This window comes from Cheilinus undulatus, linkage group 10, assembly GCF_018320785.1.
Source record: "Cheilinus undulatus linkage group 10, ASM1832078v1, whole genome shotgun sequence".
Classification (NCBI taxonomy): domain Eukaryota; kingdom Metazoa; phylum Chordata; class Actinopteri; order Labriformes; family Labridae; genus Cheilinus; species Cheilinus undulatus.
The window spans coordinates 12,057,997-12,079,497 of NC_054874.1; the positions used below are offsets into that span (position 1 = coordinate 12,057,997).

A 21,501-nucleotide genomic window follows, 5' to 3' on the forward strand; every position below is an offset into this window, starting at 1 on the left:
CTTTTGACCTAATGGTTTGGTTTTTGCTCTGATATGCATCGTCAGCTATGAGGCCTTCTATAGAGAGGTGTGTGCCTTACTAAATCATGTCCATTTATTTCATTCACTACAGGTGGACTCAAGTCAAGGTGTAGAAACATCTCAGCAAAGATCAAGAGAAATGGGAGGCACCTGAGCTAAATTTCAAGGGTTTTACAAAGGGTCTGAATACTTATTGCAATGTAATAATGTTTGTTTTTTATTTTTGTTTTTGCAAACGTTCCTAAAATTCTGTTTCCACTTTGTCATGTTGGGGTATTGAGTGTAGATAAATGAGATTTTTTTTTCTACTGTAGCATTAGGCTGCAACACAACAAAATTGAAAAAAAGTGAAGGGGGTTTGAACACTTTCTGAATACACTGTCGACAGCTACATTTCCGTCAAAGCAGATATAGAGTGAGCGTAGCCTGACATCTGCTGGTTCAAAACTGGTAATGCACGCAGATCAACCAGCTCTGCTGCTGACTGAATGAAGAAAATAATGCTAAATCAGAGGCTTAAGAGAGCTCCAAAATATTTGTCAATTTTGATTGAGAATTGTATACGGTAAATAGATATGATTGATTACATGTAAAAGGTGCCATGCCTATTCAAATAACACATTAAAAAGTCGTGTAAGGAAGCTTACAGGTAAATCAGTAATGACAAAGATAAATTATTTAGCCATCCTCCCTCCTCGTCATATCGTCACTGACCCGGTTATCACTAACACGGTGATGTAGTCTATTTAACCATTTATTTTCAGTCAGATGATCAAGAGTCACCGTTTACCTCCGACGCCCCTCTGCTTATCGCTCTGGATTTTGATTGGGCGCTCCGTGCTGGGGGCCGCTCCAGCAACCAATCACGTCTTTTGTTGCTCTCCGTGCCGTTCCCTTGAAATGACGTCACGTCCCGCAAGCGTTCTACGCACTGGGGTTCATAGACAGTCAATGGTTTCAACGGACAAGAGGGTCGCCCATTGCGGTAAAAAAATAACAAACGATTTAGACAGGAGTGGTTTCCATCTGAGTTGACATCACTGTTCTCTGCAGTAGACCGGAGTTCTATTTTACTGAAGAGGTAGGTGGTCCACGTAAGTGCGATGTACCTATTTCTTGATTTTATCAGCCTAGTCATGATCAACTTAGGGGGCTAGAGAACAAGACTGAGCTATGGTGGGTTGTGGCCTGCAGGTTCCTTTTCCTGTCAGCCTTTTTAAATTGCTTTAAATATTTCCTTTACATAACTTATGGAGGAAAAAGTAATATTTATGCTGTGGGCTTTTTACAACTGATAAATGCAAATATGTTTTAGTATGGTATTTGGTATTTAGCTAACAAAAACTAGCTTAAAGGTCGAACTCGAGTAAAGGTTGTTAAATCCGTTTGTTATTATTTTTTGAAGCACAGACTTTTGTTGCTGCATTTTAATTTTATTTTGTATACCCCTAGTCGGTTTGTCGTGACTTGGCGTATGTTTCCTGTTTTGTATTCTTCCTAATTAGGTCCAGTGGGTAGTCTTGGTAAACACCCAGCCCCTTAGTCTTGTGATGTCTCCAGGCGTAGAGAAAGTGAGCAGGTTGCCTTTCTATGAAACGGTTAGCTCAGCCTATGCACGCAGAGTCTCTCACGTATATTTAGGTTTTTGAGTTAACTATGCATACTCAGGCTTGGACTTTGACCAGGCATTTAAGGTTATTCCATGTACAGGAGTGTAAAGTAATTTCATTTACTAAAATTAGCGTAATTGAGTTGTGTTTTGGTGCACTTGTCCTTTTTTGAGGTCATTTTGAAATTAGTTTCAACTAGAGTAATTGTGCTTTTACTTGAGCACAATACTCTTGTACTTTTTCCACTTCTGTTGGCTACAACGAGAGAATTCCTCATCACATCCCAAACAGCTGCTGTACACAGCAAATATTGGAGTGTTGATACCTTAGGATTTTAACCCCATTCTGAGTTAAATGGTCTTCATTGCTTGAGTTAGACGGTGTTGATCAACCTTCTGTACAGTGATCCCTGCTTGGGTTCTTTTAGTCATTTTTTTACTGGGTTGTACACATTTGCACCATGAGTGAAGTTATCAGCTGAGTTATAATTCCCAGCTGTACAAACTGATGCATTGCCTTGCTATGCCGTTGACTCTGCTTGTTTTTGACAGAGGACACCCACCTTGCCAAAGATTTCAGGAGTTACTGCAGCTCTTGATTTATGTGGTTCATTCTCTTGTCTTGCTTGTACTATAGTCTTCGAGTCATTTAGGTTATTCATTTGGATGTGCTATACAACTGATGAACGTTTAATACGGCCATTTCCTTTAGATGTCTGTCCATATATATCTGTCCCTTGTAATATCACTGAGATTGACTATTGTTTTGGGGTAATTTTAGTTTTTTTTTTAGTACATACTCAAATCAGCACTTGTGCTTCCACTAAAATAAGTTTTAACCAGAGTAACTGCATTTTTACTTGTGTATAGTACTCTTTTACTTTTTCCACCTACTTCAGCACATAATGGGAGAATTCCACATCACATCCCAAAACAGCTGTTGTACACAGCAGATCCTGGAGGGATATCTTAGGATTAAACATTACAGAGTTGATTTTTAACTCCCAAAGTGTAATTTAAACCCCATTCTGAGGTATGGTCTTCATTTTTGGAGTTACTTGTTAGTTCAACTTTGTGAAGAGTCAGTTGATCAAAGTGCCGTCCACTGCAATTTCAAATCAGGAGGTATGTATGTGTGTGGAGTTTCCCATCATGCCCTTGGGCAGAGTGTTTAGATCTGTTTTAGATGTGTCTAGTTGTGTTTGGATGTTGCTTGATGTGTAGTAATCCTTGCTGTGCTTTGTTTGGTCATTTTCTTGTGGGTTGTTGTTTTTATGTGTGACACATTTGCACCATGTGTGAAGTCAACCACTGGGTTAGAGCTCCCACTTGAGACATAAGGTGGTCTTAAAGGACCCATAGTGTGTAGTCTATTGCCCTGCTATGAGACACTGGCAATTTTTCTGTGTATTTTACTTTATTGTAGAGGTGTGACTTTACCTGAACAACCTGGATAGAGATCTATTCTCTTGTTGATGTGTCACTTAGGAAAGATTGTATTTTACTGTGCAACTCCACAGTAGCTACTCCGTACTTAAAGCAAACTTTAAATTAAATACTTTAACTTGAGTAGATTTATAGACCAGTACTTTAACTTTTACTTCAGTGAATTTGGACCAGACTAACATACATCTACTTAAGTATAGTCGTGTAGTTTTTCCACTTCTGTGAATATAATAAAAATAATATTTTGTAGTCACATAGGTAGGTAAAAATAAGCAATAAATTCCCTGTTTTAACTTCCTCATAAAAAGAGAACTTGATAATCCTTCCAAGCCTTTCCCAGTATTTTCCTTTCCAATCCTGGAACTTGTATTTTCCACCAGTATCTGGGTAATTCTTGGTATATTTAAACAGCTGATGCCAGCAGCTTTTAATGAATTTACATGTTCATTTTAATTTTTTTTTTTGTTTATTCCCTTGTCTTGCTTGTACTGTAGTCTTAAGATGCATTTAGGTTATTAATTTAGATGTGCTGAGCAGCTTTGGTGAATGCTTACTACAGCCATTTTACCTTTTTTTTTGTATTTTACCAGTCTCCTTTGTTTTCAGCACATCTACTCCTAGTTCAGAGGCCTTTCTTGGATTTAAATCGTGGCATTCCCTGACCTTCTCAGGTGTCTGTCCATGCATATCTGTCCTTTTTTATTATCACTGTGATTCTGTTGTGGAAACAAAGTCTGAGCTCACTCTTGTTATTCTTTCTGTCCAACAGGGGAAAAACAAATGAAGCACATGCAAATGAGCATACGCTTGTATAGCAAACGCTCACACTGTGCATACAAGTCACCTTTAAATCACTTCTCATTAAATGTTGATCCTCTTTTTAACACCGGGGTTGTTTTATATTGGCACAATAAGGCAAGGTTACCTACAAGGTGAACTTTGACGCTGTAAAGATCCCCGTGGGTGTCAGATTACTGATTATCTGAAAGGCTCCTTTGAAAGAAGCCCTTTCTCAGCCTTTACTCAGTAACTCAACACTTTGTAGACACAGATGAGCTCGAACAACAGTCTTTCAGCAAACAAATAATGCCTTTGTGTTAACAGAGAATAAGAGATCCAATAATTGTCTTATTTTACTACTCACACTGCCTCAAGGTACAACTAAAACAAATCATCTGGGATCGCTCTGTTCCTTCTGGTACATGGTAACCATAGTTACAGAGGCCCTGCCATCTGTCAGTAACCTTAAGAACACATTTAGGTGGTGAATGTCCAGCCATCTTGTGAAAAGTAATGCACAAGGAAGCCCGCTGTTAATGTTTAACAATGAGGTAGCGATTCTGAATAACACATTGTATTTCTCTGTTTCCCATGACTCTATTTTTGCCTCATGGCCATTTGAAATCGACAAGAGATTCACTCTTATCACGTCAAGTATATCGCCATAACGCTTGTTTATAATTTCCAACAACTTAAGACAACAAGGATATGAAAATGGAAGATTTACTCTAATTCCTACAATGAATGGCTTTTTACAGGCAAGAAAATTAAATTTGATAAAGATTTAACTTTCTGTCAGCTGATTGAAATAAGGCCTCCTGACGCTCCAGTTAACAGCCCTGGCATTGCTTTATTATGGACAGGAGATTGGATGTAGATGCACTTTAGCTGAGGTGCTGTTTAGATGTTTATGGTGTATACACAACGTGACAGAGGAATCCTTAGGGGCCTTGCAGAGATGCAGTTTTCCACCTGGCCCCTTTTTGTTTGTTATGGCTGTTCTGCCTGAACAAACCCACTGATGAAGGCTGGCATGAGGGCTGCTCGATCAGAAACCATCTGTGCTCGGTCGGGTAATGCGCTACCTTCTCATGAGAAGACTAAAGGCATTAATAACCTTTAGACACTTAGCTGATTGCAGTCATTTGTTGTGTTGTCTGATCTGAACATTAGGACTTTTTCTTTCTGAGTAACAAAGGGGGAGTGTTTTTTTTATTTTGCTTTTCTTAAAGCATCATACTGAAACAATGTGATAAAGAGGAAGTTCCTTTTGAGAAATTTCAGGTTTAACTGAAACCAAGTGTGAAGTTACAACCAGTGCAGGGGTGTTGTCTCCTCTTATTCCCTGTCCCTTGCTTTATTTCATTAGCTTCAGCCTGCTCTTTAAGACGGTGACTCCTTGGTTAGTAACGTCTGTGTGTGAACAGTAGGACAGTGCTGCTTATCTCTGGTAGGGCTGATGTGGGTTGTGATTGACTTGTGACTCACAAGACACTTACGCAATGGATGTATGGATGGCTGTGGATCGAGTCGGTTCCCACATAAAACTGCCTGATAATCAAACAGCAGTTAGCTGGGTTTGGAAAATAGGGAAGGGGACCTTCTGCAATGTACTTCTCTTTTCTTGGAAACAATTGTGACATTTTCCTGCTGGTCTGAAAATGCCATGTTCTTATATCAGGTCTCTGAGGAATTCAGTTCCTCATGTGACTCTAGGGGCTGATTAACTCATACTCACTCAATTGCATTTTCTGCATACAATGACCCTTGTTATTGCAGTTTTCACTAGTTGAACAAATGAGAACATCACATTCCTGACTATGAAGAAAACAGCATAGAATTTAATGCAGTGGTTCCCATCATTATTTCTTTGGAGACCCCCTTTCTTATATCCAAGATAAGCTGAGTCCCCTCTAGGACTCAGAAAAATTTGATACATTGCTGTCAAAATTAACATCAGTTATTTTTTCAAATTTTACATTTAATAAAATCTCAACATAATGAAGCTCAGCTTTAGTTTATGCAGGACACACTGTGATCAGCTGACAGCCAGCTGATCCCAATTATTGCCTCCCAGTTCCCACAACCAATCACAGCCCTTCCCTCAACACAGCGGTGCATTTAAATATGACATCCTTCTCACTAATCCCTTCTTGCATCAGTGCTGATGCACCATGCTGCTGCTGCTGGCAAAGCTTAACCACCTCCACCCCAGCCTCCTCGTTCATAGCATAAAGCTTGTTACACCATCATATTGAGATTCATGCTATTATGGAATTTTATTGCTTTTGAACTAATTTTATTGTATTCAGTATGCATTGTCATACATGTATCTATCCATATGGGGGTTTCTAGCTATGCACTCTGGAAAGTGAAAACATGCTGCTTAATTAACATCAGGTAGCAGAACGGTCAAGTAAAACTGTACATCTATTTTGCAATAAAATGATAAAAAGTATGACGAGAGTTTTCCTAAATAAAACAAGTCTTAAGTATTATCATGTTTGTCTATATGAGCAAAGCTTATTATGGCACCCTCAAAGTAGACAGATCTTTGGTGACCCCTCTAAGGGGCCCAAACCCCAGCTTGAGAATAGGTGTCGACTGACATTTAAATTTTTCAGGACCATTACGATACAGATTATTATTAGTTTGTGATACATTAATTATGACATACAAAACAAACAAGAGGCAAAAGTAAAATTGCATGATCAAAAAATGAGAAAAAATAAACAATTCGGCCCCAGCTGTATCACCAAGAAACAGAAAGTGATGCCATATGCTCACTGTGTCAGTAGCACCCAGGCTGAAGTGCTGATTGGCTGACACTAGTTGCATCCAGCCAACAGACTGTGTTGTATTCAGGACATTTAGTAAGAGTGTGGAGAGACTGTCATCCATTATCTGTGAAATTATAAGCCGATACTGATAATCTGTCTATCCCTGGTTGAGAATCAATGATTTTAATGTTTTTTAACGTCACAGTTTTAAAAATATGTGTTTACTTTCTGTGGTTTAGGTAATCCTTCAACCCAAAGATGAATTTTGAGCAGCCCCCTCCATACCCAGGTGGCCCCAGTGCTCCAGGCTACCCAGCCCAGGGTCCACCTCCTCAAGGCTACCCGGCTCAAGGTTACCCTCCACAGGGATACCCAGTGAACATGGATCAGCCCAATCCAGCCTACCCCAACTACCCTGCAGGAGCAATGGGCCCTGGAGGTCCTTATCCTGGCCCGGGCCCTTATCAGGGGTACCCTGGACAGCAACAGTATGGCTGGCAGGGGGGACCCCCTCATGGGCCTATGTACGGGGAACCACCCAAAAACACAGGTGAGTGGCAACATAGGATGGAGTTTGAAATGTATTTTTATGTTATTTCATAAAATGGAGTCAGAAGAGATTGGTTGAAGACCACATAAAGGTTTAATATGCAAAGAGATGCGAGCAACGACTGTTTTTGATAGCTGACAACCTCTGAACTGATTCAAACCATTTTTTGTCTTTGCTTGAAACATAACCAGTGATGATTTTGTATTTATGTAGCCAGGGAATGCTCTTGATATAAATAAAGTTACAAATAAGTTAAATGCAAATATGATTAGAGTTTGCTCTACTGTTTGCTGTAAAATTTAAAGAAGAAAGGGAGAGGAAAAGATGTGAGGAGAGAACAAAGAGACAGTTTTTTAGGGAAAAACAATAAAGGTCCATATCACAGGTCGGACAGCTAATCTGTATATTATACAAGAAGCATCATTCTGTCTTTGACCCGCTGAGTGCTGCAGGGTAGGGGGTATAGCGAGGAAGTTACAGAGACTTGAGTGTGTGTCTGAGAGGGTGAGAGGGAAAGAAAGGGAGACAGTTATGTTATTGTCTTGACCAGAGAGAGGAGAAATAGTGACTGATTGCTGAAAGAATGAGCAGGAGGAATGTTGCATTTAAGCTGCATGTGCAACAATAACCACCCTGACTCTGCAAGACTCGAGTCAGGCTCCTTTGTCTGATGGGTGAAAATAGCAGGGTTAGCCCTGAATTAAGCTTTGGTACTGCAGCATAGTAGCTGCACAATTAATGGTATTTTAATAGCGATCACAATTTTCACCATCCCACAATCAAAGAAATGGTCGTTGGTGATTATTTGTTTTAATGAAGTGCTCTGCCTGTAAAAAGTGTGGTCTTCTATCTAAAATACATGTTTTTTTAATTTGTGATGCAGCAATGCATCGGTGGAACATTGGCCGACGGTATGTCAAACATGGAAAACAGAAAAATCTGAAGTGCGTCCTGTTGTGAGAGTCGATGCTAAAACGTGACAAAAGCAATGACAGCTGTCTGACAAGTTTTGACTGTGTAGTGCACACAACCTTCAGTTGACTGTCCAGATCAGCTGAATTTGGATGTGGTTGAAATTAGCTGAGAATAGTGGGACACTTGAATCATTCTCCCCTTGCCTGCTCACGCGTGCATGCTGTGCAGGCTCAGTTGGGAATGAAGTCAAAGACATGCTGCAAGCTACGATCTCTTTGCAACTTTAACTGCACAGCAGTTAGTTTGAGCGCATGCTCGTCACTGGTGAGTGGTTTAGCCACCGGGCTGCTTCACATCCTGGATAACAATAAAAGAGGTCTTCCTGTTTATTGTTAACACAGAATGTGTTATCTGTATACACCAAAACTTACAGGTACAGAGTTGGTCAATACAGCTTGGACTGCAAATGGAAACCAGAACATAAAACATAACAGTTAAATCCAGACCCCTCTGAGTAAATTTTACATCTCTAGTTAAATATATAAATAGAGACAAAGTTGTGAAGCTGAGGTGGAACTTTAGCCTCCTGACAAACAGCTATGACTCAGTCATATCAGCCATGCTTCTAAATTTGCATAACTTTTTTCCTCTTTAAACCAAAACACTGCAGGTATGAAAAATTATCTAACCCTTGTTACGTCCCCAGTCTAGGGGAACCTAGACATAACATGGTATTGCCCCAAGTTTCCATCCACTCCCAAGAAAGCCAGCAGCACAGTTCCTCAAAAGTTAAACAGTGGTTTATTTGCCAACGCAGAGCAAAAACCATACAACAAAAGATCCCCCCAAGTAACACAAAATTTCTGATTCCCCCCTTTTACCAAACTGTATTCAAATCTCAGTTAACACAAAGTATGGTGTAGCGATAATCACAATCTAAGCAGCACACAATTTAAGTTTAACAAAGGTCAGCTGCTACATCATTTTAAGCAACTTAACACTGTACATGAAAGTGAGATCTGGAAGGTAACATAAGGTTAAGTTTTGGCTTAACAACAAACTGACCAAGTTAACACACACTACTTTTAATTTCCCTAACCCTCAGAATACTACACACAGAGCAAACAATACACAGGCTGCTTTGTTGGAAGTGGCTGGAGCAGAAGAGGAAGAGTAGGCTGCAGCAGCAGGTATTTGTAGACTTGCTGGAGTCCTTCAGATGGCAGCAATCTCTGCACCACTCAATCAGCCTCAGCACCTGGACCTAATCACACTCACCCACTCAAATCTGACACAGACACACTCACTGAGACAGCCACACCCACTACTCACACTCTGCAGGAGAGGAGGCAAAGCTGCATTTACCAACAAGCACAACAAAACATATGACCCAGGGTCATTACGCCCTGCACAGACTCCCCATAACTCATAAGGTATTCAAACCAGATTCTTGAACCAGGCTGTAGACAGCTTATCTCTCCTGTTAAAACTGAGCTGTGTTTATTTTTGTTAGTGTGTGAGCAAACTTTCACAATTGGATTGAGGACTGTGTTTATAGCTGTACTGACAACTGGCTGATTGTTACAAAATTATGTTTGTGTGAATATTCCTGATGGTGTTTATGATTTTAGAGGAACAGTTGCCACATGTCTTGTGGTCATTCAATACTTGACATAATAAGAGAAATTTAGCATTGTCTGCATTATAATTAGACAGAATGTAATACAGGTGAAAGAAGAAGGAAAAACCCAAAAGAATGATCAAAATACTTTGAGAGTACCTAACATTAACCAAGCTTTGCCTTTTGTTCTCTATTTTGGTCATGGGACCTTGTTCTGATGGTTGCAGCCATCCATCTGTGTTTCCTTTTTCACCAACACTTTTTGATATATCACATTAAGAAGGTTTAAATAAATAACTGAAAGTTGGCTGATTGTAAATGGCTTTTTGAAATTTTAAAGACAGATGGTTCCATTTAGTGGTGCTTCCTGTTTGTTCCTGGAAGTGGTCAATTTTGAGATACCAGTCAGATATGGCACCCTGACTGCCTCAAATCAGAGTTCTGACTCAGACACTCAAAGGAACTTTAATGGTCCAAGATAGGAACTTGATGGGATAGGAACTTAACACTAAAGTCAATTCATAGTGGTTGTCATTCCCAGCTTAAGATGCAGGAACCATCAAGTATTTGTTAAAGAAATAAGGACCTATTTACATCTTGCGTTAATCATAAGTTTTGAATATGTGACTGACTACAATGCGCCATCTTCATCTCTGTGGTTTTCTTGTTGTGGCTTTGTTTTCCCAAAAGCTGTGTGCCATGAAGCTGTTGGTAATAAGAATGAAGATTGAATAAGCTACGATTCAAGAGTTGCAGTGCTTCTTTAACAACTTTTCTCCCTTATGTTGTCAGTGTTTTTAGAGGACAAGGTAGTATACTATAGAGGGCATGCACAAGATATCACATGCAGTACATGTCTCTGTAGTTCCAGCTGGTGAGTGGCAGAAAGTGAGAACTGGTGGCAGAAATCAGCAACGAGTAAGCAGCAAGTGGTTATTTCAGCTGAAATGTGGCATCATTTTAATAGCTACACCTTTATGTAGTTCACCATAGACCAGGGGTTTTCAAAGTGTGGGAAAGTAGGCCTCCCCCAAGAGAAAATAACTCCTTCGGTGGACCCCCACACATATAAAGATTCAGATTGAAAAAAAATAAAATAAAATAAACAACCATTTTTTTCAAACATTTATGTCTAATCTTTAAACATTTTTAACATGAATATATGTTCTTGTATTCTTGTATGTTTGATATTTTGGTTTGCAAATGTTCTTAAACATCCATCTTTCCCAGGCAATCAGTTATTTGGTCTCAGTAAATAATTTGTTGTCAATACTCCCTGATTATTATGCTCTATGCTTTTATTTAGTGGGAGCTGTAAGTTTTCATTTATACAGTTGATGCAGGTTTTAATAACTACAGACCATCCTCCACCTTCAGCCTTTCTTGGTCCTCGCTTTTGATCATTTCCTGTGAACTGATCAGTGACCGAAATTCCTTTCACTTCTTGTTAAAAATTCCCCTAGTTTTGCTCCGTCTTAAGATGACACCAAGGCTTACACAGTCCTATGCTGTCATGAGCTTGTACATCCTTGCAAATTGAACACTGTGACTTGAGCATCGCTATCAATGCAAGCAGATCCTAACTTGAATAGTTGACTTTATTTCATAGTCCAGTAACTAAGTCTATGCGTTTTGCTCCATGCACAGCAGAAGTTAGCGAAGAAAATCACCTTTTTTCTAGTTTGTGGTTCTGTGCCTCTCCTGAAGTTCTGAGGCGCCCCCCAGGAGAGGCCCATCTCACACTTTGAAAACTGCTACCGTAGACAGTACAGATCCTCAGATGATGGTATATGTTTATAGAAATGTTTGGAGTTTTTGTATCAGTACTTTAGTAGCTGCACTATTAAAATAGCTACCACAAGCATTCATTTAGTGATGAATATAGTCTAAACCCCACTCCGCTGTCCTTCCTCTTATCGTTTAAGGTGACAGGCACTTAATGACAGTTATGTTTTATAGCTCCAAAAATTGTCCCGTTAAGTTGGGTTAATTGGTTTCACATGACAGACACAAAAACCCTGTGACGTCCATCAATATTTAGCCCAGATTAGATAAAGTAGCCATGGTAAATTAATTTGTGTTTGGTTAATATTGAAGTAATTTCCATTAATGTTTCATGAAGAGAACGTATCAGAAGCTATGACAGTTTATATGACATATTATGAAAGGTTAAAGCTGTACAATGTGAATTTGTCACATGAAAATAGAATAACGGTGTTTAAATCGAACTATATTAAGTTAGACAGGTGGGGTTCGTTGATCTCGTTTTAAAGTTGGCTACACCATGAACAGAACAACAAAAGAACAATCTTTTTGCAGATAAACTCAAATAGTAGTAGCCTAAAGAAACACTGAAATCCAGAGAAATAGAGGATTTAAACCAGGGCTATTTAATTAAAAATTCAACTGGGCCAAATTTTAAAATAAAAAAATTTTGTTGGGCCAGTAAACAGCTGGTAATGTCAAATTTTGTACCAATACAGAACAATTTGATGAAAAATGTGCACTTGTATTCATAGTCTTCCTTTTAAATTTGGCAACATGACAAAAGCACATCAAAAAGTGCATAAAAACACAACAACAGAGCTGTATTTGAACATAACCTGAGGTAGCAGACATGTTTTTTTTTCACTTGAATTAAAAAAATCTTACATTGGGCAGACTGAAGTGTTTTAAACTGTTATGCCACTCAGCCTAGCTGAGCAGTCGTGTCACAGGCTGAAAGTGACGTCAGGGCATACCCTCTCTTTAGCAAATAAAGCTCCAGTCAAGACATCAAGTTATGAGGGAGTCATGATGTGACTGATGTGAAAGAGCTGGAGTCCTCGTCAGTGTGAGTGAGGTTGGACAGAAGAGCCATGCTCTCTAGCAGACTACTGCAGATCACATCTGTTGACAGGACAGTCTTTAATGCATGCCACAACATGTTACATCTGTACAACCAATCCAGTCTAGATGAAGACCCTCAAGACCACCTCTGTGTGCTGTCTGACCTATCAGATATTAAAACTGTTTTCTGTGCACGTTGAGTTTTGTCCACACAAAGCATCAAGGATTTCCTTGGTGTTGGGCTAGGCTAAAAGGATCAAAATCATATCTCAGTTTCTTTAAGCTCAATGGGGATATTCAATTTATCAGTGGACATACTTCCCAACTGAACTCTCCAGTATGATACTGGGGAAAACAGCTGGAAAAGCACTCTCCAGCTCCCAATCCTCAGTGAAATGTCTTGTCACGGTCATATATTCCATCTAGTCCTGCTGGACCACCTGTAGGTGGTGAGCCGTACGACAAGGCTCTCACAGACTTCTGCATACATTTTTATCAGTAATATTCTTGCATAATAATTGCAACTTGACAACTGATATCCTCAGTTGTTTGTAGCAGCTTTATAAAACCATCCTGCTCCACAGTTGTAACAGGGATGATGTCTTTAGCAACATGATAGGCCACAACTCTGGTAATGTCTCCCCACTTTTGACCTTTTTTTGTTAATATGGCACTGCTCTGCTTAATGACGCTTGTAGCGACTGAGTACTCTTTGTATGGCACTTTTTGCCACTGTTGTAAATAGTGGAAGAGATTCATCATGCTAAAACCTTTTGCTGCAACATATTTTTGGCACTCCCTTCAGAAAACAGTGTTCTGCTCCCTGTCTGAAACTTAAAACTCGATGCACCTCCTAATAATTGAGCCAGAGTTTTTCTTTTGCCGACCAGCCCCTCTTCTCCTGCCTTGCTCCTGTCTTTCTCTGCATCCATGTTGTCTTGCTCGCTGCATACAGGTATTGTTGTTGTAAATGAGCAGGGGGAGGGGTGTGTTTTTAAGTTTTGATTCTGTTCAAAGAGGGGCAGGGTGACAGGGGACAAGCAGTAACGAGAGAAGACGAGCTGGGGGCTGCATGGATGAAAAGTATAGTGTTATTTTAACTGTATCCGTGTATTTGATAATGTCCTTTACCCATATCTTGTTTGAAAATATAACATTATATTTGAAAACTCCATGCATCACCCAGCCCTAGCTTGGTGTCTGAATGCCTGAATCAGATTTAGATACCTACTCATGCATTGTGCAAACAGGCTTTTATATTAAACGAGTAAAGATATACAGCCAAACAGTTGGTTGTCTATTTTATCAATTCAAAAGCAGTTAAGTAAGATTATCTGAAGTCAAACTGGGTTAAAGATAAAAGTTGTTTCAATGCAGTAACACTCCCAAGTGAGCATCCAGAGATGAAGTGAACAAACTGTGAAACAGCAAGCACCCATCTATGTGAAATATTCAAATTTAATATGCAAAGAAAACAGTGAAGCTTCCAGAGAACGTGGTTAACACCTCTATGTGTTACTGCTTGTGTAACTGATGTAGGATTGGCCTCTTCCTGCTGACTGGAGGAGACTGCCATGCTATCAAGATTGCTTTGATAATGTTGATTGAGATGTTCATTTATACCACGCGTATATCATTAACCAGCTTATTGCCAGTCCAGATAAGTGGTCGGCTAGCTTCACTTTATTGACTAGGAGCTTGTCTCCCTGGAAACGCACTCACCTATGTCATGAGTCAGTGCACATGGTTGTTAAAAGCTGGCTGAGTGTTTCTCTCCACATGAATGATTAATCACAAACACGAGGAAGGGAAGATGTATTTATTCAGGCCTGTTGTTTGTCTTGCTCTCCTGGCTGGGACAGATGGTAAAGCTAACATATGGGTAACATAACCCTTTCATATGATGAGCCTCGTTAGGATGTGTTCACTGCACAGCCACTAGTGTACATGACAAGTAAAGGGAAATGCCTTGTTGGGGCTTTGGGGGTGTGTCATTCTGAAACCTCTCATTTCATTGGTTTAATGATACCTCAAAGCAATGCTACTCAACTGTAACACTGTCTGATCACAGCTCGTGGCTGCTATGGCAGTGCCATGGCGATGTGCCTCCTGCGATGAATGTAATTAGAGGGAAATATAGCAGGCCAGGCCACACTTGAATTCACCGGTGGAGGCATGATGGTGTGATTTTTAAAATGATCTGCATTTAGCAAAAGGAATTGCTTTCTTTTAATTGTCCTCCATGCTTTATGACCTTGCCAACCCATTTTCTTCTGTCTCTCTTTTTTCCCCTCTAGTGTACGTGGTGGAGGACAGGAGAAGAGACGACACAGCGGACACATGCCTGACAGCCTGCTGGACAGCTCTGTGTTGCTGCTGTCTCTGGGACATGCTGACATAACATATTCCCCGAATGTTCGCTCCTATTACCCACTTGTCCCCCCATTTCTGTGCCTCAAGCCCCTTCATTCCTCCCCCATCTGCCTTACACCTCACACTTCTTCAGACCCCCCCCCCCCACAAGTCCGATGCTTGTCTATAAATAAAAGCCTTGATCCCATACGGACGCCTCCTGAAAAGCCACTAATTCCTTCTTAATGTGAAGCCCTCAGCACTGACTGACTGCCTGACCCTGTGCAGGGGAAACTCTGTAGCGGCTTGTAACTGAGCTTCTAAGCATAACCTGAATCTCAGGCTCCTCGCTGTAATCGTACACCAACACACAACAGGTGCACACACACACAACTTAGTTACACAATAACATGCATCCACACACATGCAGTGTACTTGGATCTCAGGCTCATCTAGTGTGAGGCTCTTTGGCACTTTATGATGATTACCTCTGTAAGATATCACTCCTGCCTTCCCTCTTAAACATTGCTTACCCTTCCTAACCTGCACTCAGCTATGCTACTCCCCGTCGCCAAGGGCAACCCCGTTTCCTGGACTCTGCATTTCCCACAGGCCGCCAAGACCCTGGCTGATAATGAGCCTCAGGGCGCTTTTCAGATGCTTGAAATATATCCCTTTCATTTGCACAGAAGTCTCTCTCACTGACGTTTGTCTTCAAGTGAAATCATACGACAACAAATGGAATGCATTTTTGATGAAGACAGTGATTTATGTGTGATTACTGTTCACATTTGATGGCCTCGATGTTCCTTATTTTCATGGTGATCTTGATATGAAAAATTATTCCAATATTATTTTTATTACATACCTTGAGATAAAACTGAGAATATGAAAAAGTTGTGATTGCTGAACAGAAGAAACCAAATGACTTGTTTAAACCTTTTTGCTTTGGATGAGAATCTTGCATTAAAAATAATTTATTCCCATTAAAGAGACTTTGTGGTTTGTTTTCATGTCGATAAAGAAAGAGTGTAAGTGTGAGGGTGGTGTATGGGCCGTTCAAGGAGAGAAGAGAGTATAGATCTGTATACTGTATCCGCCTGGGGCTTGGCCGGATCCATTCAACTATTTATAACACAGCTGCTAGTGCAGGATGTTGACTGCAACATGGCTCCCTGCCTGATGCACTGACAATCTGTTTTACCACAGTGAAACTGAATTGAACTAAAGCAATGAAGAGACTATGGGAAAATACGACTGTAGCACTATATATTTCTAGTGAGACTTAAAGTTCCACTTGTGCCACTTAATAATGTTCTACACTTTGACTCAGAGCAAACTATTGTCCTTTATTCTCCTTATCTGACGTCTAGTGATCAGTAACTTCAGATTAAGGTTGTAAGAACAACTATGAAGGATTTCATTACAGAGAATGTCATATTGAGGGGGCAAGAAAAGATAAAAACCAAACAATTCCATTAAAAAGTCTTAAATGTCAAAGTGAAAACAGAGTTCTACAAAGTAATGCCTATCAAATAAAACTATGTAATGTAAATTTGTGACTGAATAAATATCCCCCTCCTTTAAAGAGACTGACCTAATTCAACAGGGGTCCAGCAAATTGGTGCTAGTAATCTCACAATTAATGAACTTAGGATCATCCGTGTGCAGTGAATGTGTCTAAAGTGATTGTAGTATAAGACACCTGCCAGATTCCCGTGCAACCTGACAGAGCTTGAGCAGTTTTGCAGAGAAGAATGGAGATTCTAAAATTGCAGTGTCCAGATGTGTAAGCCTGATTGAGACCTATCCACACAGACTCAGAGCTGTGATAGCAGCCAAAGATGTATCTACTAAATACTGAGCTGACAGGAGTAAATATTTATCTAGTCACATTTGACATTACGCATTTTTATTTAATTGACATTCCTTTGTAGAAATCTGTTTTCACTTTATAATTTTGTTTTTCACAAAAGCCAAATTAGATGATGATGATTCATTTATAAAATTAATAAAAGGGTACAACATCCAAGATGGTGAATACTTTTAATAGGCACCATAAGTGGGCACTGCATGAAAAATGAGATGATGAGATGATTATGATGGTGATGATGATGATGATGAGTACATTGTTGGCTCAGGAAATGCATTGTCAGTTAATGCAGTATGTCAATACTTCTAAAAATCTAAGTTAACAGACTACCATGCAAAGGGAAAGACACCCAGCTGTACCACTGACTTTTCAAGCCCGTCTGAGATGGACTGACTTAAAGTACAAAAGTATGCTTTGGTCTGAGGAGTTTGCATTTCAAATTGTTTTGGAAATATGGAGTCCTCTGTGCTAAATAGGAAAAGGACCATCCAGATGTTTTTTTATAAACGCAGGACAGTTTTTAGGAGCATCTCTGCTTATTCCAGCAAGAAAACGCCATACCGCATTCTGCCCAACAACACGGCTTGACAGTGAAAGACTGCAAGTACTAGAGTGGTCTGCATGCCCTCCAGACCTGTATCACTGTATTTGGGCTGCATTCAACTGAATTAAGGTGAACAAAGATTTTCAAATCCCTGTTTTCTGTTTTTGTTCACATTTTACACTGTGACAACTCTTTTGGAAATGGGGTTTGTTGATTAAACCACACAGCAGTAAAAAGAAAAATAACCTAACAATGACCAACAACAGGGTTAAATCACTGTTCCTCTCTTATATGTAGACAGGAGGTCAGTCTGGGTTATGAGTAATTTTACTATTGCTGGCTGAAAGCAGTTTTCATTGGTGATGCCTCGATTCATCTTAGGTAAATTAAAAACCTTCAATAACTTACTTTAATTGGCCACTTGGGGGCACCAAAGGCAAGCATACCAACCACCATCAGGGTTAATATAGCATACATGCTGAGTGTTGATTATTGTTTTCTGTTTACAAATCCAGCAGATAAAGTACAAAATAAAGTCTTCTTACAGTGCTATTTATACATAATGCTATTAGCATGACTACATGCACTGGTGATGGAGAAGACATGCACCAAGATCTACAACCCTAACATTAGACTCAGAGTTCTTACCTCCATATGATTATTTCATTATTTTATGGCCAGAGACTTCAACTGTGAATGCTTGGTTTTCAGAGACATTAATGATAAAGGTGATATGTAAGTTAAATCTGCTGGATGTTTTTTTTTGTAGTTCTGGAAAGATCCAAGTCCTTATGGACTGGACCACTATTGATAATTTTCTATTATGTGGTGGAGAGATGAGATGACAATAAATCAGAGTAGAGCTTGTGTTAAAAAGTTAAACAAGTCAGGATTCCATCTGTTTATGGGTGGGTGGTATTTCAGCCTTTTTTTTAAATGCTGAGCATTAGGAATGTACATTTTTAACCCTTTTACTGAGACCTTGATGAAATACTTGAAATACTTCATGCCATTTTAATTTACCACAGGGAAAAAATCTTGATAGGCGTACAGGCATGTCAGCCTGCTTCAGAGCATTTCCTGAATAAAGAGGCGCTCAAACATCTGGATGAACATTCCACCATCCAAATGAAGTCTGAAGAAATTCTTTTTGCAAAAAATTTCCACGACAGAAAAAAGAAAGACCTAGCACTACCCACCATTCAAAGTGTGCTTTCCCTTTTGGATGAGGAAAGGCCTCCCTTAAGGCCACCTTCCAAGCTTCCATGAGGATCCCAGTTACCAGCTGCAGTTGTGAAAGGCCTTTCAGTGCCCTCCACCAACTATGCATATGGCTGAGGAATACAATGGGTCAGGAGCGGTGAAGTAATTTGGCTGTAATATCATTTGGAGGGAGATGTTGGTCAATATTGACCACAGGGAGGTCAAAGATAGATTTGCAAAGCTAAAAGCAAAGTGTATCAGCCTAAAACTTCCACCTTAAAGAAATAAACAGAGAATACAGCAGATGGTGGAGAAATAGGAAAAAATTTATGCAAATGATAGAGGGAGGAAGAAAAGAATTAGCAGTGATGATGGGAATGCAGCAAGTGAAGGAAGAGACAAGGGAAGAGACAAGTGAAAGAAATGAAGAGGCAAGTGAAAGAAGGGAAAAGGTAAGTGAAAGTAGGAAAGAGACAAGTGAAAGAAGGGAAGAGACAAGTGAAAGAAGGGAAGAGACAAGTGAAAGAAGGAAAACAGCCAGTAAAAGATGGAAAACAGCCAGTGAAAGAAGGAAAGAGATAAGTGAAAGAAGGAAAAAAGCAAGTAAAAGAAGGGAAGAGGCAAGTGAATGCCATGAAATATTCATGGAACATTACGAAACAGAGATGTTGAAAAGGTAAATGCAATGCTGGAACTGTACTCCAGACATGACTTCTGCTTAGTGGTTTACTCAAGAAATAGTTCAGAGTATTTGCTTCATGTGTTGTAATGTTACATAATTATACGTCATTATTTCATAGCATGGTGAATGTGCAGGTCACAACTTGTCCATGAGAGCGTTTTGGAGTTGTTGGATTGTGTATTTGATGAGTTTGATGAGGGAAAGCTGGGATATCATCCACTGGAATCCATTGCATTGGCAGAGCAGCTCCTAACTCAGCACCACCGATCTAAAAATAACTTGCACCGACAACTAAAGGTAACGAACCTATTAGTAAGACTATAGGGATTATGGCAATGGGCAAATTTGCCAGAATGTTGAAGTATCCCTTTAAGGTTAAAAATCTGCCTTCCTGTGTGGCAACTGTAGCCATTGACACCATCGAGTACCTGCATGTTTACCTGGGAAGACACTCAAAGCTTTCTGCAACAGAAAAGGTGTTTTTGCTCTACTGCCAACCTGCGTTGGCATGAGTTTGTTATGGTTACGGGGAAAGGGTTAGCTGTTGGAAATGAATTCCAACCTGCTAGTGGAGTGATTAGCTTGGACTTAGCCACAGCTGCAATTTTTCAGAAGTGGAAACATTTTTTTTTTTTTTAAAAGGGCAGAGAGCAACACTGAAAGCTTTCCGTGACAGCAAAGATATTTTTGCTCTGCTCCTGGTCTGTTGTGGCATGGGCCTGCGATCATTACGGTGGGCTTGTCCAGGATATCCAGGGCCTCTCTGTGGTAGCTGTTAGCTTGGATGTTGCTGTAGGAATGCAGCCGTTTAATCGTAACAGGACTAAATTTCTTTTAAACCAGAGCAAACAGAAAGCTTGTCCTTGCAGAGATGTATTGGCATGTCTCCTGTAGTGATGTGGCCCCTCCCTTCAAAAAAGAGCACAAAATTAAGGGAGGATATTTTTCTCCTTATCGTTTTGCCTGACCATTAGTGCTGCGGTTGACTCGATGTGTGTGAGTGTAGGACTTTTAACCAATCAGATGGGATAAAAAAAAAGCTGGAGGAGAGGGGGGATGACGTTGCTCAGTGCTCCATCTCTCAGCTCTGCTCTGATTGGCCCTTTATGAATGTGACAGACAGAACGTTCCTCCAGTCAGCTTCTGAAGATTTTCTGAAAAGTCCTGCCCTTCTGAAACGTTTTCTAGATGAATGTGAAATATATTCATGCAATGGTTTTGAGTCGATCTGGCGTCTTGTTTATTATTGCAGGTTGATATAAAGTAGTCAAGGATGTGTTCCATGCCATCTTGACAATATTTGATTATTTTTTTGTCCGCCAAAATGGAAATTCCCATTTAAAGGCCCTGTAAAGTAAAATTCAAAATTTGTGTCTTAACACACTAGATATGTTAGAATACGGTTGCTTTAAATGTGAAAACACTGAGATCTACATGTGACGGAATTTTGGATTGAGACCTTTAGAAAGTTTTTCACCCCTCTGTGGGCGGGTCCAATATGTGGATCATGATGCCATGAGCCACAGTGGAGAATGACCTCGCCCCTTTAACACTACAGTCCAAAATAACAGAGTAGTTCATTTCAGTACAGTCTGTTGTTAGCCGATGTCACTGCCTTTATTGAACGTTAACAGTTAAATGCTGTTTTTCTTTTTATTGTGAGGTAACTCTGCCAAATCTGCCACAGTGGCTGATGGGTCATTTAAAGTATCATAACAGATTTAAGCTAGAATATGGCCAATGTCTCTTCTTCTAAGGTCAACAAAAGGTCAAGAGAGAGGCTAATGGCACAAGTGCTTTCCTCGATTCAGACCGTAGCATTTTTAAAATCTGACAGAATCGTATGTCTCCTGCGTGGGCGTGGCTTCGGGTCATTCAAAAGACATGCCCACACCATCATAGAGCAAATTTAACTGCCTCATTTTTCCTGATTTTGAAGCTTAATTTTAAACACTTAGAGATGTTTTATCTGACTGAAATTTGACCTGGGGGTTCATAAGACAATGACCTATCATACAACAAACCTAAATACAGATCGATTTTCACTTTACAAGGTCTTTAAGAAATCTGGTCATCTTATTTTAATTGGAGTAGAGATCTTAAATTAGTTTGAATTGAGCACAATGATCAGAAAAAAACAGTTTTTGTGAAGCCTTTAACAAGCTAATGCAATGGCTACATAATAGCACATCAGAACTGACGAAACAACCCGTCTTTAAAAACATTTGATCTCTTAAAATGTGTTAAGAATAAAATTAAAATGTGTTAAGAAGAGAAAAACACGAGTAATGTGAGT

At 39.8% G+C, this 21,501-nt stretch overlaps 1 protein-coding gene across 2 annotated transcripts; it reads left to right on the forward strand.

Moving 5' to 3' along the window:
* Positions 1 to 946: 946 nt before the first annotated feature.
* On the forward strand, positions 947 to 15,894 carry zgc:165573 (cysteine-rich and transmembrane domain-containing protein 1). 2 transcript variants are annotated; one of them, XM_041797756.1, is made up of 3 exons: positions 947 to 1,115; positions 6,876 to 7,186; positions 14,849 to 15,894. In XM_041797756.1, the coding sequence occupies exons 2-3, from the start codon at positions 6,895 to 6,897 to the stop codon at positions 14,950 to 14,952; spliced, it is 396 nt and encodes a 131-aa protein (XP_041653690.1). In that variant the 5' UTR covers positions 947 to 1,115; positions 6,876 to 6,894; the 3' UTR covers positions 14,953 to 15,894. The 2 variants fall into 2 exon arrangements, with proteins under 2 accessions (XP_041653690.1, XP_041653689.1); XM_041797755.1 differs by having other exon boundaries at positions 947 to 1,102.
* The last annotated feature ends 5,607 nt before the right edge of the window (positions 15,895 to 21,501 follow it).